Here is a 13109-nt window from a genome sequence, read left to right as displayed (position 1 = left end):
CCCAAGTTGTCCCTGGACTTCCTGCTGTGCCTTTCATTCTTTGTGGGCAGCAGAGGGACTTGTCCCTGCTCAGCTCAATGCCCTCAATGTCTCTTAGACATGCACAGTAGAAAAGCCCCAATTCTTACAGCAGTAGGCAAAGCCTTGCATAAAAACTTGCCTCTGGCCAGGTGATGCTGGTGCATGGCTTTAATCCAAACACTGGGGAGGCTGAGGCAGGTGGATCTCTGTGAGTTCAAGGCCAGCCTGGCCTACAGAGTAAGTTCCAAGGCAGCCAGGGCTACACAGAAAGACCATGTCTAGGAAAAACAAACAAACAAAAAAACAAGACAAAACAAAACACAAATAAAAAACCCTGTCTTTGGCCAGGCATGCTCAAGCACGTCTTTAATACCAGCATTCAGGAGAGGGAGGCAGGCAGATCTTTGTGAGTCTGAGTCCATTCTGGTCTGCAGAGCGAGTTCCAGGACAACCAGGCAATAGAGAGAGACTTCATACCAACGAACAGCAACAAAACAAAAGGAAAGAAAAGGCTGTCGTAGTCAGGCTGCTGCTTCTAAGCGGGCCAGAGGGATGCATTGCAGAGGGCAGCACGCGCCGATGTCACTCGGGGCTGCTGCCTTGCAGAGAACGCTGTGGCGATTCAAAGTACACGGGACAATCATGGGGGATTTCCAGCGGAAGGGGGGTCTCTGGGCAAGGTGTGAAGTGGGTGAGGGAAGCAGTGTCATGACCGGTTGGGGACATAATGGGAACTTAAAGAAAGGCAGGACCAGAGTGGACCTGAGTACCACAGACTATAGCCAGTCTCCTCAGGCAGGAAGTGTAAAACCTCTTCTGTTCCAGAATTAACCGCCTGAGCAGAGGACAGATCCGGGCTCTCTGTCTCTTTTCTTCGTTCTTTCTTCTTTTAAATGTGTATGCGGTTTTGCCTGTGGTTGTCTGTGACCATACGCATGCAGTGCCGGTGGCAGCCAGGAGAGGGCATCAGATTCCCTTAGCTCTGGAGTTACAGTCAGTTGTGAGCTGTGGGTGCTACGAATCAAACCTGCGCCCCTGAAAGAGCAGCCAGTGCTCTTAGCCACTGAAACCTCTCTCCAGCCCCGCTGTCCTCCTAATTTTTTTAGGCTGGAAGTTTCACTGAACCTGGAGCTCACCAACTGGGCTAACTGGCTGGCCAGCAGTCTCCTCCTTCTTCTCAGAACTGGGATCATAGGGCTCATTGATACACCTTACTTTTGTATACAGCAATCACTTTCCCAAATGAGCATCTTCCCAGCCTTTCATTTTTGGATAAGGTCTCCTGTAGCATAGGCTGGAGGGATGGCTCAGAGGTTAAGAGCACTGGCTGCTTTTCCAGAAGTCCTGAGTTCAATTCCAAACAGCCACATAGTGGCTCAGTGCCATCAGTAATGGAATCTGATTCACCCTTTTGATGTGCTTGAAAACAGAGCACTCGTATATACAAAATATATAAACTGATTAAAAAAAAAAACCTTTGAAATGAATAAATTGTAAAAAATAAAAATAAATTTAAAAAAAAGTTTAGAGCTGGAGCGATGGCTCAGTAGTTAAGAGCACTGTCTGCTCTTCCAAAGAACCTGCGTTCAGTTCCCAGCACCCACATGGCAGCTCATAACTGTCTGTAATGACAGTTCCAAGGGATCTGATGCCTTTACAGTAATGCACATAAAAAAAAATAAATATGTTATTTAAAAAAGGTCTCCTGTAGCCCAGTCCAGCCTTGAACATCCTTTTTTTGTTTGTTGTGTGTTTAGTTTTGTTTGTTTATTTGTTTTGAAACAGTGTCTCACCAGGCAACTCTGGCTGATCTGGAACTTATTACATAGACCAGGCTAGCCTCAAACTCACAAAGATCTGGCCATGTCTGCTGGGACTAAAGCGCCATGCTGCCACATACACTTGCCTTGAATGTCTAATCATTCAGGTTCTCCATCTGAAGCTGGGATTACCTCTCCCTTTTTTGTTGCAACATCAATGGCCATCAAGAAGGGAGGGTGTCCAGGGTCTTCCCTCTCTCTGCCTCTCCAGACTCATTAGGGGGAGATGTCCCCCATCCCAGCTCAGTCTCGGTCCTCCCACTTCTTGGGTTTGTTCTCCATACCTCGTTCCAGTCAGTGCCAGTTGGCACCCCTCACTAGAGACTGAGGTGGCATGAATATGGGGGAGGGGAGGAAGTGGGCAGGAGCCCAAGGGGAACAAGGGCCAGGCCGTGGGAGGCGGTGGTCAGAGCTGGGTGGCCAAGCATGGCAGTCCTCATGGAGTGAGGAACGGGGCAGGTGAAGTCTGGGGTCTTTCAAGGCAGGTAGAGAGGGGTCAAGCTCTCACGCTGCTGCCCAGTCCCTTCCGTCTCCTTCCCTCTACATTCACCCCTTAAGCTGCCCCTGGCTAATTCTTCCTGGTCTCTTTAAGAGCTGCCTGGGAACTGGGGCACTGGAGGGGGCTGGCAGGCCCTCTCCCCTACCATGCCTGCCCTGCTCCGCCCCTGCCGGGTACAGACTCTGCTGGAAGTCCTGGACGCCTGGGTTAGGGTCTGTACTGCTGGGCTAGGGGTAAGGTGTAAAAGTGGTTGGGGATGGGAACCATGATCCCTGGGGGCGGCGTGGACATGGAGTGCCTGTGTGCCTGCTTCAGGGCACCGTGGAGGGGTGGGGGGTGTCTCTGTGGCCTCTGCCAGGGGCAGGGCCTCCTCAGCAATCTTTAGGAATGAATCCTCAGCCACAGTTTGCCTGGGTCTCTTCACCTCCCTCTCACTCTAATTTTGCCCAGGGACCTACTAAACTCCATCAGCCACTTGCTGCCCTTCCCACCATCAACAGTGCTGGCTGCGACATCTCCCCACAGGTGGAGAAACTGAGGTTAGGCAGCTAGAGACTGAGGGCATTCAGAGCAGCAGAGGCAACGTTCTTTCCTTTTCCTGTGTGAATTGAAAACGAGAGAGACGGGTGTCAGGCTGGTTCCCTTTCCAACCACAGCCACCCTGTTCTCGTGTTCAGATAACTTAGTTCCAGGGTAAGGCTGAAAAGACCGGACACCATGGAGCCAAGGAGACCTGTAGGCATCTCTTTTCTTGGAGAGAAGGTAGTGGTGGCAGGGAGTCAAGGGCCTCAGGGGGGATGGAGTCTTCTGCACCAACCTCACTCCGTTTTCTCAAGCGCCCGGGAGGACACCCGGAGCAAGTGGACACAGGCCTCATGCCTGGTATGCAGGGACAGTGAGGGACATTCAGAAAGAGGGGCATGCAGGGGGTCCTGCCGAAGCCACTTCTACCAGAACCTGCTTCTAGAACATGCCAGCACACGGCCTGTCCTGGTCATCCTACCCTGGAGGGAAGTGCTTGCCCCCTCTCAACCTAGATTCGAAAGGGAACCAGGATTGGCCTGTAATGCCTTCTGCCCTGCCTGGCCCCTCGAGGGCACTCACTTCCTTTTTCCTAAAAATACTATGAAGTCTGTAGAAGAGCTAGGCTGCTCATAGGTGGCCCAAAGAGTCAGAGAGGGCAAGGGCCCAACCTGGGGTCACACAGCAAGTTATAGATCGCCAGGCTGGCATCCAGAGACCCTGTTTCTTAGACCCGTGGTGCCCAGTGGGCAGTCCTGCACCCCTCGGAAGCCAGCCTGCAGGATCTATCTTTGTTCCGTTCCTCCCTTTCTTGAAGAGGTCAAGGCCCTCCAGGGACAGAAGGAGTGCTGGTGACAGGGCTCCTCAGGAGCAGCGTGGCTTCTCAAACTCCCCAAACCTCTGTTTGCCTCTGCCGTGTCTCAAGTGAGATAGAATCCAGATCACCGTTGTTTCTAATCTTCTGTTCCTATTTCTGTTAGACTTTGGGGAAGTTCTTTCTGAAGTCTGCCTCTTATCCGCCTCTTACAACACACTTTTCCCCCTTCTGCTGGGTCTCGGGGTGTCAGTTGTGGGCTTCGGGAGACACCACCTTCTTGGTAAGATAGCTTAGGAGGGGAACTCAGGACCTGAACCCCAGAAGAGCAGCCCCTCTCTGAGAGGCTAGGGTATTAGTGAAGATGGTTTCCTGAGAACCTTGGTGGAGACCGCGCTTACATATTCGCATACATCCTCGTTGGTAAGCTCCAGTTGTAGGTGGCTGGCTAGCACGCAGGTGCATCTTCCTTATGAACAGTACTTAGGAAAGTCAGAGATGAAGAGAAACTGGCCATGAAAGGGATTGCCTCAGTGGTCTCCTAAAGGCGATATCCGCACACTGGTGCCCCTGAGGGTGGGCAAAGGAGCTGAGCAGGGACGCAGGGGCGAGGGTGCCCTGCCCCACCTGCCACATCTGGAGTCCTGCCTCCACAACTGAGAATCGAGGAGCCACGGAAGTGGGGCACAGTGGGACAGGAGAGGAGGAGGAAGAATATGGGGAGATTCTAGTCCCTCCCACTTAGAGATGTGGTCGCCATGGTGACTAAGGACCAGTGAGGTGGGATGGGGTTGAGGATGGGGTGGGAGGGTGGCGGGAAGGAGGCTCTGGGAGACCGGAAAGCCAAGCCGCCTGGCATTCCAGGGGGAGGGAAGCCCAGCGGAATCCCGAGATCCAGGTAAGAAACAGGAGGGCCGACAGACGGTGCGGAACGGAGGGGCGGGCCATTGTCTGGCGCTGACTCTGCCCTGAGGAGGGGCAGGCTGAGGAGTCAGACCATTGTGTGTAATGCTCAGCGCAGCTTCCAGCGCTAGCCAGACTGGGAGAGGGAACCCAAGAGGCACTGGGTAAGGGGTTAGGTGGATGGAGTGGGGTGGGCGGCAAGAATGCTGGAGACCTGCAGAGATAGGAAGAGATGGGGGGTGCTAGGGACACAGACTGTGGGCACCCTTAGTGTGTGCGCGCGCGCGCGCGCACACACACACACACACACACACACACACACACACACAGAGACAGAGTAGGTATTCAATCCATGTAAGTTGGTTTGAATGACTATATCATAAAAAAAGGGCAAGGCCGTGGGCTGAAAGGGGAGCTGGAAAAGGCTGTTCCCAAGACCCTGCTCTCAGAAGGGCTGCTCCTAAAGCTAGGAAGAGAGGAGGCTGGGAAAACTGGACCTGCCAGGTCACTGGGAAGCCAGGGGTGGCTTCTGTGCTGGCTCTCTCTGTGAAGCATCAGTGCAAGGCTCAAGAGCGGCGGCAGCAGCGGTAGGGTGAGGGCTTGACCCTCCAGGGTCCCTCTCTCCTCATCCCTGCCTCCCACCTCCAAGTCTGGTGATCAAGTCCCCCAGGAAGGGGCTACTCTCCTTTGTGGTGTAGGGGTTGTGGGGAGGACTTGGGAGGATTGGAATCAGGGGGAGCTTAAGTTTGATGCTGTGATTTCCAGGGGCTGACATGGTCCTGGGGATTCCCCAGGCTGAGCTGCAGGGCTTCTGAAGAATTGATGGCATCTGTCTCTAGAGCAGCGGTCCCCAATCTTCCTATGCTGTGACCCTTTAATACAGCTCCTCATGTGGTGACCCCGACCAGAAAATTATTTCACTGCTACCGTAATTTTGCTACTGTTATGACTCATAATGTAAATGTCTGTGTTTTCCGATGGTCTCAGGCAGCCCCTGTGAAAGGGTTGTTTGAACCCCCAAAGGGGTCACCTCCCACGGGTTGAGAACCACTACTCTATAGATTGCGGCCTGACACCAATCCTGGCTCAGGTGCTTTGGGTCGTTGGCCTTGGTTTCCTCATTTGTGCAGTGACGGAGGGTGTGTGGCTTGCCGGCTCTGAGCTTCCCGGGAGCAGAACCTGCTACATAATTTGTGGGGCCCAGCATGAACAAAAATGTAGTCCTCCTTTAAAAAAATGATTAAGGCTTTCGAGACAGCAACATCAGAATATACCATATGCTCAGCGTTGCCCCCTCTGAAGATCTTGTGTGGCTATACCTGTGAGATCCAGGGGTGTGAGAGACGTGTTGTTGGGCTCATGCGCCTTTCTCCCACCTGCTTCTTGTCTGAGCTTGACCTGAAAGGCACTGTGAGGAGGAGAGTGGGTGGCCCCCAGGGGCTGGACGCATCTATACTGACGTTGCCATCAGATGGCCTCTCTTTGGGGAGATTTTTGTTCCTCCTGAGTCAGGAATCATCCCAGAGTGACTGGTCCTCGGCTGGAGGAGAGGGAACCCCCGATCCTCCCACCCTGACACTTACTCACGCCATCCATTGAGCCGTTCTAAGCTGAGTTAACCCACTAGGGCAGAAGATGGGACTGAAGGAGCCAGCCGTGTAGGCAAAGCTTCCCAGTGAGCCAGGTCTGAGGCAGATGGGCACTGGGCTGTCCAGCCTCCTTGGCCTCACTTCCTTTCTCTGGGCAAGAAGTGTAGTGTAGTCTGTCTGTTAGAGTCAGGGAGCCCGAAGCCTCGCCATAACTCCTCACACTTCACGGGGAGGGGGGGGGCTGGGAGGGCACTGTGTCTTGTGCAGAGGCCCAGGGACAGGAGTGGAGTAGAGAGGGCGGTACTGGAGCCTGCTCCTCTGGCTTCCCCTAGCACTGCTCCTCCTGTGACCCAGATAGTGTCTCCAAAGGGAGACCCTGGGGTGGTGGCTTCCCAAGCCTGAGCTGGAGGTCAAGCCGACTTAGAGAACGGTGTCAGGAGAACAGAGAGATTGGCAGAGTCCTTACAGTGAGCATCAGAGTTTGGGGGAGTCTTAACGATCTTTGAGAGATACAGCCTCCTGGCAGGTCAGTGTGAGCCCTGCTCCTGGGCCATGGCAGGGAATGGCAGCAGAGGGAGAGGCAGGAAGGCAAAGCCAAGAAGGCTCTACCGAGGGATGCTTCCAACCCTGGAGCTGCGACTGGAGGGGTGGAGGTTACCCTGCAGTGGGAGTCCTGGCAGCGAGAAGGGCATTTAGGATGGAGATATGGGGTTACTTTCTGGAGGAAGACCAGCCCCAGGTCGCTGTGCTCTTTAACCTGAAGTCAGCTCCCTGGGTGAGTGGGCAGGGGCCCAGCCACTCTTTATTAGCCCAGGAGCCCTCAGTTACTCATTAACCTTGTGTTATGAGGTCTTTGCTAGCGCCTTTGGGGAGGAGGAGGAAACAGCCACCATTCCAGCTGGGTGGCTCTTCTCCAACATGTACCCTATTAAGCATGAACTCAAATGGGAAATTTCTTGAATTTCCCGTTGGCCTGATGGCGTCCTAAGTGTGGGAGACAGTAAATTACCGAGGACTTCCTCGGCAAAGCCATAGATAGAAACCTAACACAAATCTAGGGGTTTTTTGGTTTTGTTTTTTGTTTCTTGCTTGTTTATTTGTTTTGAGACAGGGTTTATCTGTGTAGCCCTGACTTTCTTGGAACTCTCTCTCTCTGTAGACCAGGCTGGCCTTGAACTCAGAGATCCACCTGCCTCTGCTTCCTAAATGCTGGGATTAAAAGCGTGCACTACCATGTCTGACTTTAAATGTTTTATCTTTCAGGGATGTGGTCCCACTGGGTGTGGGAGTTTGGGAGGTCTCAGTGCAGGGCAGTAGGGGACCCTACTACGGGGTCAGTGAAAAACAAGAGCAACGGGAGCCTGCAGCTTAGGCTGGTTAGGCTGGAGGTAATGTGCTAGAGAAACAAGGACACCTCTGAAGTGGCCTAGAAGGAACTCTTAATTTCTGGATAGACTGAAGAGAGAGGGAGGCGTGTCTCCTGCAAGGCCCATGAGCCTCACCTCCACTACCCCCCTTCCAGCCTCCCCGCCCTGATCCACCATTCACTAACTTCCGCCCAAGCCAGGATCTGTCACAACTCGAGGTAGAAATTCTGGTTTCCCTGGCCTGGAAACCACACTGGCTCTGGCAGGATGGGTGCCTGGAGGGCTGTGCTCCCATTCCAGCCGGGCTGAGCCTTCTTTCCTTGCCTGGACCCTCTTCTTTGCCTTGGATGGCACCCTTTTTCAGGGTCTGAACACAGGACTTCTCAGTGTGTCTGGCTCAAGGGTATGTGAGGTGAGGTGGGTGACATGCGTTCTGTGGTCATGGAGGGGGCGGTGGTGCCGAGCTCCTGGGAGGCAGACAACAGAGGCACAGAGACAAAGAGGGGAGCACTGCAGAAGTTGGGTGTCTGCCAGTGACTCCTGCCCAGGCCCCTCTCAGGAAATCACACAGCCAAGCTGGTAGATAAGCTGGAATGCCCCTACCCAAAGAAGAAGGCTCAGTAGCCCCTATTAAGCAAGAGTCAGAGCCCCGGAGGCCTGGGGGAGAGGGTGGGCTGCCTGCCCGGGTTGGGCTGAGAAGGCACAAGGTGTCAGCACAGTTGCGTGACAGGCCAGCTTGGGGAATCTACCTATTGAGTCCAGGAACTAGTTCCCCAGAAGCCCTTTGCCCAGGGCAGGAATCGTCAGGGCTTTGAACCATGGGGCTAGGAGATGCTAAGGGCAAGAGTGGAAAGTCACTTCACCATGAGTCAGGTGGGCTTTTAATAGTAGGAGACCAGAGACACAGCCTAGGCCAACCCAGCACCACTAGGCAGAGGGCAGGGGGAGGCAACCCCTAGAGGCTGGGAGTGGGATGGAAGTGAGATTCTGAGGGCCCTTCCAGAGAGGAACTTCTGCCCCCTGGGGTTCTCCTATTGGCCCTCAGGAAGGGTGTGGCAAGCACTGCTTACCCAGAAAGTGCCTGTTTCCCCAGAGCCATCTGGTGACAGTCTCTGTCTGACCATGGCCCTACCATCCCTGGGCCAGGACCCCTGGAGTCTCCTGGGTGTTTTTTTCTTCCAACTGCTCCTGCTGCCGTCACTGCCACCGGCTACCGGGACTGGTGGGCAGGGGCCCGTGCCCAGAGTAAAATACCATGCAGGTAAGTGTCTGATAACTGGGAGATATGGACTGTAGAGACGAAGGGGCTGAGGAAGGAGGAGGGTGTGCCAGGGGGAGGGGGCTGGAATGGAGAAGCAGAGATGCCAGGGAGCATCAGAAGCCCGGGAGAAGGGGACAGTACTTGAGGCACAGATTGGTCTGGAAGGGAAGAAAGGGCCACTCTTGTCAGTGGTTTTCTCTCCCTCAAGTGTCACTGTCACCAAGCAGGGCACCTTAAGTTCCTGGCTGCTTTCAACAGCTCTAGGAGCCCCGAAGCCAAAGCCCATGCCAGGCTATCTGGGGAGCCCAAGACAACTGCAAAGATCACACCAGGCCAGGCAGTCTCCAGTAGAATGGGCACAGGAGAAGCTGTCGGCAGCGTGCCAGGGATGGGCTGGAACCTGTAGTCCAGCTTCAATGGTTTCTTGAGGAGGCTGTGGAGCTTATGACCCCTTTAGTTTCAGGAAATGCCCAAGGGGAAGTGCTACACACACACACACACACACACACACACACAAGTTAGGCTATAGCTTGGCATCCTTCTGAAGCAGAATGGCAAAGGAGATGTAATAGTGGAAGGAGAGGCATCCCTGGGTGGGTGACAAACACAAGCAAGGCCTGGCTTCAAGGGGGAGCAGAGTGCGCCTTCTTTAGGGTGGGCTGCACAGAGTTCAGGGGAGGCCAGCCCATGAGTACCTTTCCCACTTTGTCTTCAGATCTCTGGTGAGGCCCAAACGGTAACAACCAGGTTGTCCTCTGACTAATGCATAGGTCCAATGTGCTCGTGAGAGAGGATCTGGAGTGTTCCCTACTCCTGGCTGACGTGCCAATGCGGCAGGAGCCCCCACAATCGCACACGCACCACCATGCTAGGCGGGCCTGCCCTGCCAACCGACATACTTAGCCTGTCCAGGTGGCAGTCAGGCATGCCCGCCCTGATGGGGCTCAGAGGAAGCAGCCTTTCTCGTCACTGCGCTGCTCTTGGTGGGAAATTCCTGTGACAGAGCAAGGGGGGAAATGGAGGGGGCAGAAATCTGTAACTATGACAAGTCTTGAGGCAGGTGGGTAGCTACCTCTGCTGTTTGTGGTTGAGAGCCCCTTCCTGTGTCTCCCCGTTCTCTCACCCATGCTGCCTCACTGCAGCTTGCCCCAGGCCCCAGGCCCCAGGCCTGAGAGTGCCTCTGCTAACCTCTGTTCGTTTCCTGTCTGTGTCTTGAGCAGGCTCCCGGCCCTGCAGCATCCCCAACCTATCAATACCCTGTCTTTGGCACTTTTCTATTCTGGGGACTGAACACACGAAGTTCAGATGCCTGCTATTGGGGTGCAGGGACAGGGGCTGCCAGTGAAGAGTGGATCCAGCTGAGGCTTGGCACTCCTCCCCCACCTTTGCCTCAGAGATCAGCCGCTGCTCATGGTCCCTCTTCATCCCCTCCTTATCACTGCTTCCCAACAGGAGATGGGCACAGGGCCCTCAGCTTCTTCCAACAGAAAGGCCTCCGAGACTTCGACACGCTGCTCCTAAGCGGCGATGGCAACACTCTCTATGTGGGGGCCAGAGAGGCCATCCTGGCTTTGAATATCCAGAACCCAGGAATCCCAGGGCTGAGGAACATGGTGAGGAGGCCAGGGACTAGGGTCCAGCTGGGAGAGAGGGCAGCAACTGCCCTGGACCAGCCCTGCTTCCGTATGAACAGCCCTCTGCCACTCTGAGTCAGCTGTGACAGATGGATGTGCTGCTGTGGCCTCACTGAGGCCATGAATACCGATTAAGTAACACCAGTGACTGAAAGGGCTGATATGGAACTCGTTGGCATGGGAGAAAAACTTTGACTCAAACAATTTGATGTGCTGAGGACCCTCATAAGATTCCTAGAGAAATCCCTGATTCTTGGCGCCATCATCACCCAACTGTGAGGGGGAAGAAGGCACATTCCATGGGTCCTTAGCATGTGGCATCTTAGCCACCTGCACGTATGGGGTATGGGTCAAAACTCCAGAGTCTTGGACTGGGAGTGTCACTTAGGGGTAGAGCACTTTGCTGGAGTGCGGAAGGCCCTAAGTCTGATCTGCACCCCTCCTCTGCAGAGGCTGACAGTCTCACCCGGGAAATGTGTGGTTTATAACCGCTGCTGAGTATGCCAGACTTTTACCCAGGCTCCCTGGCTGCAACCACCAGCAGGCTGTGAAGTTGAGCGACAGTGCACAGTCAGTTGGTGGCAGATCCTAAATTTGAACTCAAATCTGTCAGGTTCTACCCCAGAGCCGTGTCCTGATGAACCCTGATATTATGAAAGTTATAGTCCGAACCAAATTGGCACTATGACTGCCTACCAGACCACCGCTAACCACTTACTGGTGGTTTACATCAGAGCTGGGGGTGGGAGGGTGGGGGTGGGTTACAGAAAAAGCAAAGACATCGTTTCCTTTCATCTACTCCTCTCAACTGTCCTCTTTAGATACCCTGGCCAGCTAGTGAGAGGAAAAAGAGTGAATGTGCCTTTAAGAAGAAGAGCAATGAGGTAAGTGCAGGTCAGGGCACAGGTGACCCTGGTGTACCGAAGACCAGCACTGATGACCCGAGCGGTGGCCACAGGAGGGCCTGTTCCTGTGGTTGCTGCCTGGATCATGTTCTGTCAAGTTTCTTGGTGTTGACCTCAGCTGTTTTCTCCACTGGGAATGGGGAGCCTCTAAGACCCCAGGAGTTTGGGATAAGTGTCTGACAGCCTGATTTCTCTGCTTCTCCCTAGACGCAGTGCTTCAACTTCATCCGTGTCCTGGTCTCGTTTAACGCCACTCACCTCTATAGCTGTGGGACCTTTGCCTTCAGCCCTGCTTGTACCTTCATTGTGAGTTGTCCGATTCCCCACTTGCCCACAGGCCCCCAACACCTTTTCTCACACCCACCCCAGCCTATCCTTGGTAACTTTGGGAACCTCCGGTCCCTGAGGCCCCTCGTAAGATTTCTAGCCCTAGACCAATTTCCCCCTCAGTCCCTTTCACTCCTTCCTCATGTTCTCGTCTCTCAGCGTGCAACCCTGGCATTCTGGGCTCCCAGCCTCTTCCCCCCTCTAGGAACTACAAGATTCCCACCTGCTGCCCATCTTGAAGGACAAGGTCAAGGATGGGAAGGGCCAAAGTCCCTTTGACCCTGTTCACAAGCACACAGCTGTCTTGGTCGGTGAGTATCTGTCTTCTTAAGCTATCCTAAAATTTGCCTTTTCTAGCCACTCTGGGAAAGCGAGGTAGAATAGTTTTCCAAAGAAAGGGACAGAGGGAACCAGGAGCCTCAGAGGGCAGAGTTAGAGAGAGAACCAGTCAGCCCAGCTACTATCCTTCCTGAAACTGTTCCCAAAGGAGTACAAGGAAATCTATGTGGGAAGATACAAGGCTTAATGGCCTAGGAGGGTGTGAGGTGAGCTCTGAGGTCCAGCCAGTTGTTTAACCGCTATGCACAGGCAAATACCTCTCCTGATGCTCACGGAGCTGGATATTGAAAGTCATGTGCCTCTGCCCAGAACAAACTATTACAGACTTCTCACCCTGGCTTCCTACAGGAGATGGCCGTTGCTTTTTGAGCAGACTTAAAAGATGAGCAGGGGCCCAAGGTGTGTGAGCACAGGACAGTCATTTTTCTGGGATTGGTGTTTGAGGAAGGACCAGAAAAAGACTGGCAAGTGCTCAGCACAGAAGGCTACACAGGCCATTGTCTGTGGGCAGAGGGATCTAAAAGGGGTGTCTGCTGTGTGTTGGGGAGGCAGTATGAGCTTGGCTTTGTGGTTCTGCAAGAGGGCACAGAACAGAAGGAAGGCATGTGTGAGGAGGGCAGGCATCCTTCCCCTGATACCCTTGGTCCTCCTCCCTCTCCCTGGTCCTAGACGGGATGCTCTATTCTGGCACCATGAACAACTTCCTGGGCAGCGAGCCAATCCTGATGCGGACGCTGGGACCCCAGCCTGTCCTCAAGACGGACATCTTCCTGCGCTGGCTGCACCGTAAGGCCCTTGTGCTTCCCAGGCAGCACAAGTTTGGGACCCCTTCCTGACACTGGGTCTGCACCGCTTTAACTCACTCAACTCTCTCTGGAAAAAAAATGAATTAAAGTAGTGCACACAATTGGCTGGGTTGGTACATGCCCTTAATTCCAGCATCTGGAAGGCAGAGGTGGCAGCCGGTGAATCTCCATGATGGGAGGACAGCCTGAGTTACATAGTGAGTTTCATGCCAGCCAGAGCTACAGTAAGATCCTATCTCAAAAACGGAGATACACACACACACACACACACACACACACACACACACACACACACACACACA

At 53.9% G+C, this 13109-nt stretch overlaps 1 protein-coding gene across 6 annotated transcripts in view; it reads left to right on the top strand.

The window, feature by feature from the left end:
- Window positions 1-2538: 2538 nt before the first annotated feature.
- The window catches only part of Sema4a (semaphorin 4A), a 24477-nt gene continuing 13906 nt past the window's right edge, over window positions 2539-13109 (top strand). The window contains exons 1-7 of one of the 6 annotated variants that reach the window (XM_055625312.1): window positions 2539-2573; window positions 8629-8796; window positions 10249-10409; window positions 11252-11314; window positions 11543-11641; window positions 11868-11973; window positions 12671-12787. In XM_055625312.1, the coding sequence (XP_055481287.1) occupies window positions 8658-8796; window positions 10249-10409; window positions 11252-11314; window positions 11543-11641; window positions 11868-11973; window positions 12671-12787 (685 nt within the window). In that variant the 5' untranslated portion in view covers window positions 2539-2573; window positions 8629-8657. Of the gene's footprint in view, window positions 2574-4473; window positions 4575-7709; window positions 7948-8010; window positions 8409-8628; window positions 8797-10248; window positions 10410-11251; window positions 11315-11542; window positions 11642-11867; window positions 11974-12670; window positions 12788-13109 lie in introns of those variants that run through there. The other 5 variants (XM_055625309.1, XM_055625311.1, XM_055625314.1 and 2 more) reach the window with 5 other exon arrangements.

Source organism: Psammomys obesus, unplaced genomic scaffold, assembly GCF_907164565.1.
Source record: "Psammomys obesus unplaced genomic scaffold, mPsaObe1.curated_primary_1811, whole genome shotgun sequence".
In the NCBI taxonomy this organism is placed as follows: Eukaryota; Metazoa; Chordata; class Mammalia; order Rodentia; family Muridae; genus Psammomys; species Psammomys obesus.
This window is presented reverse-complemented; position numbering and strand designations above follow the sequence as displayed.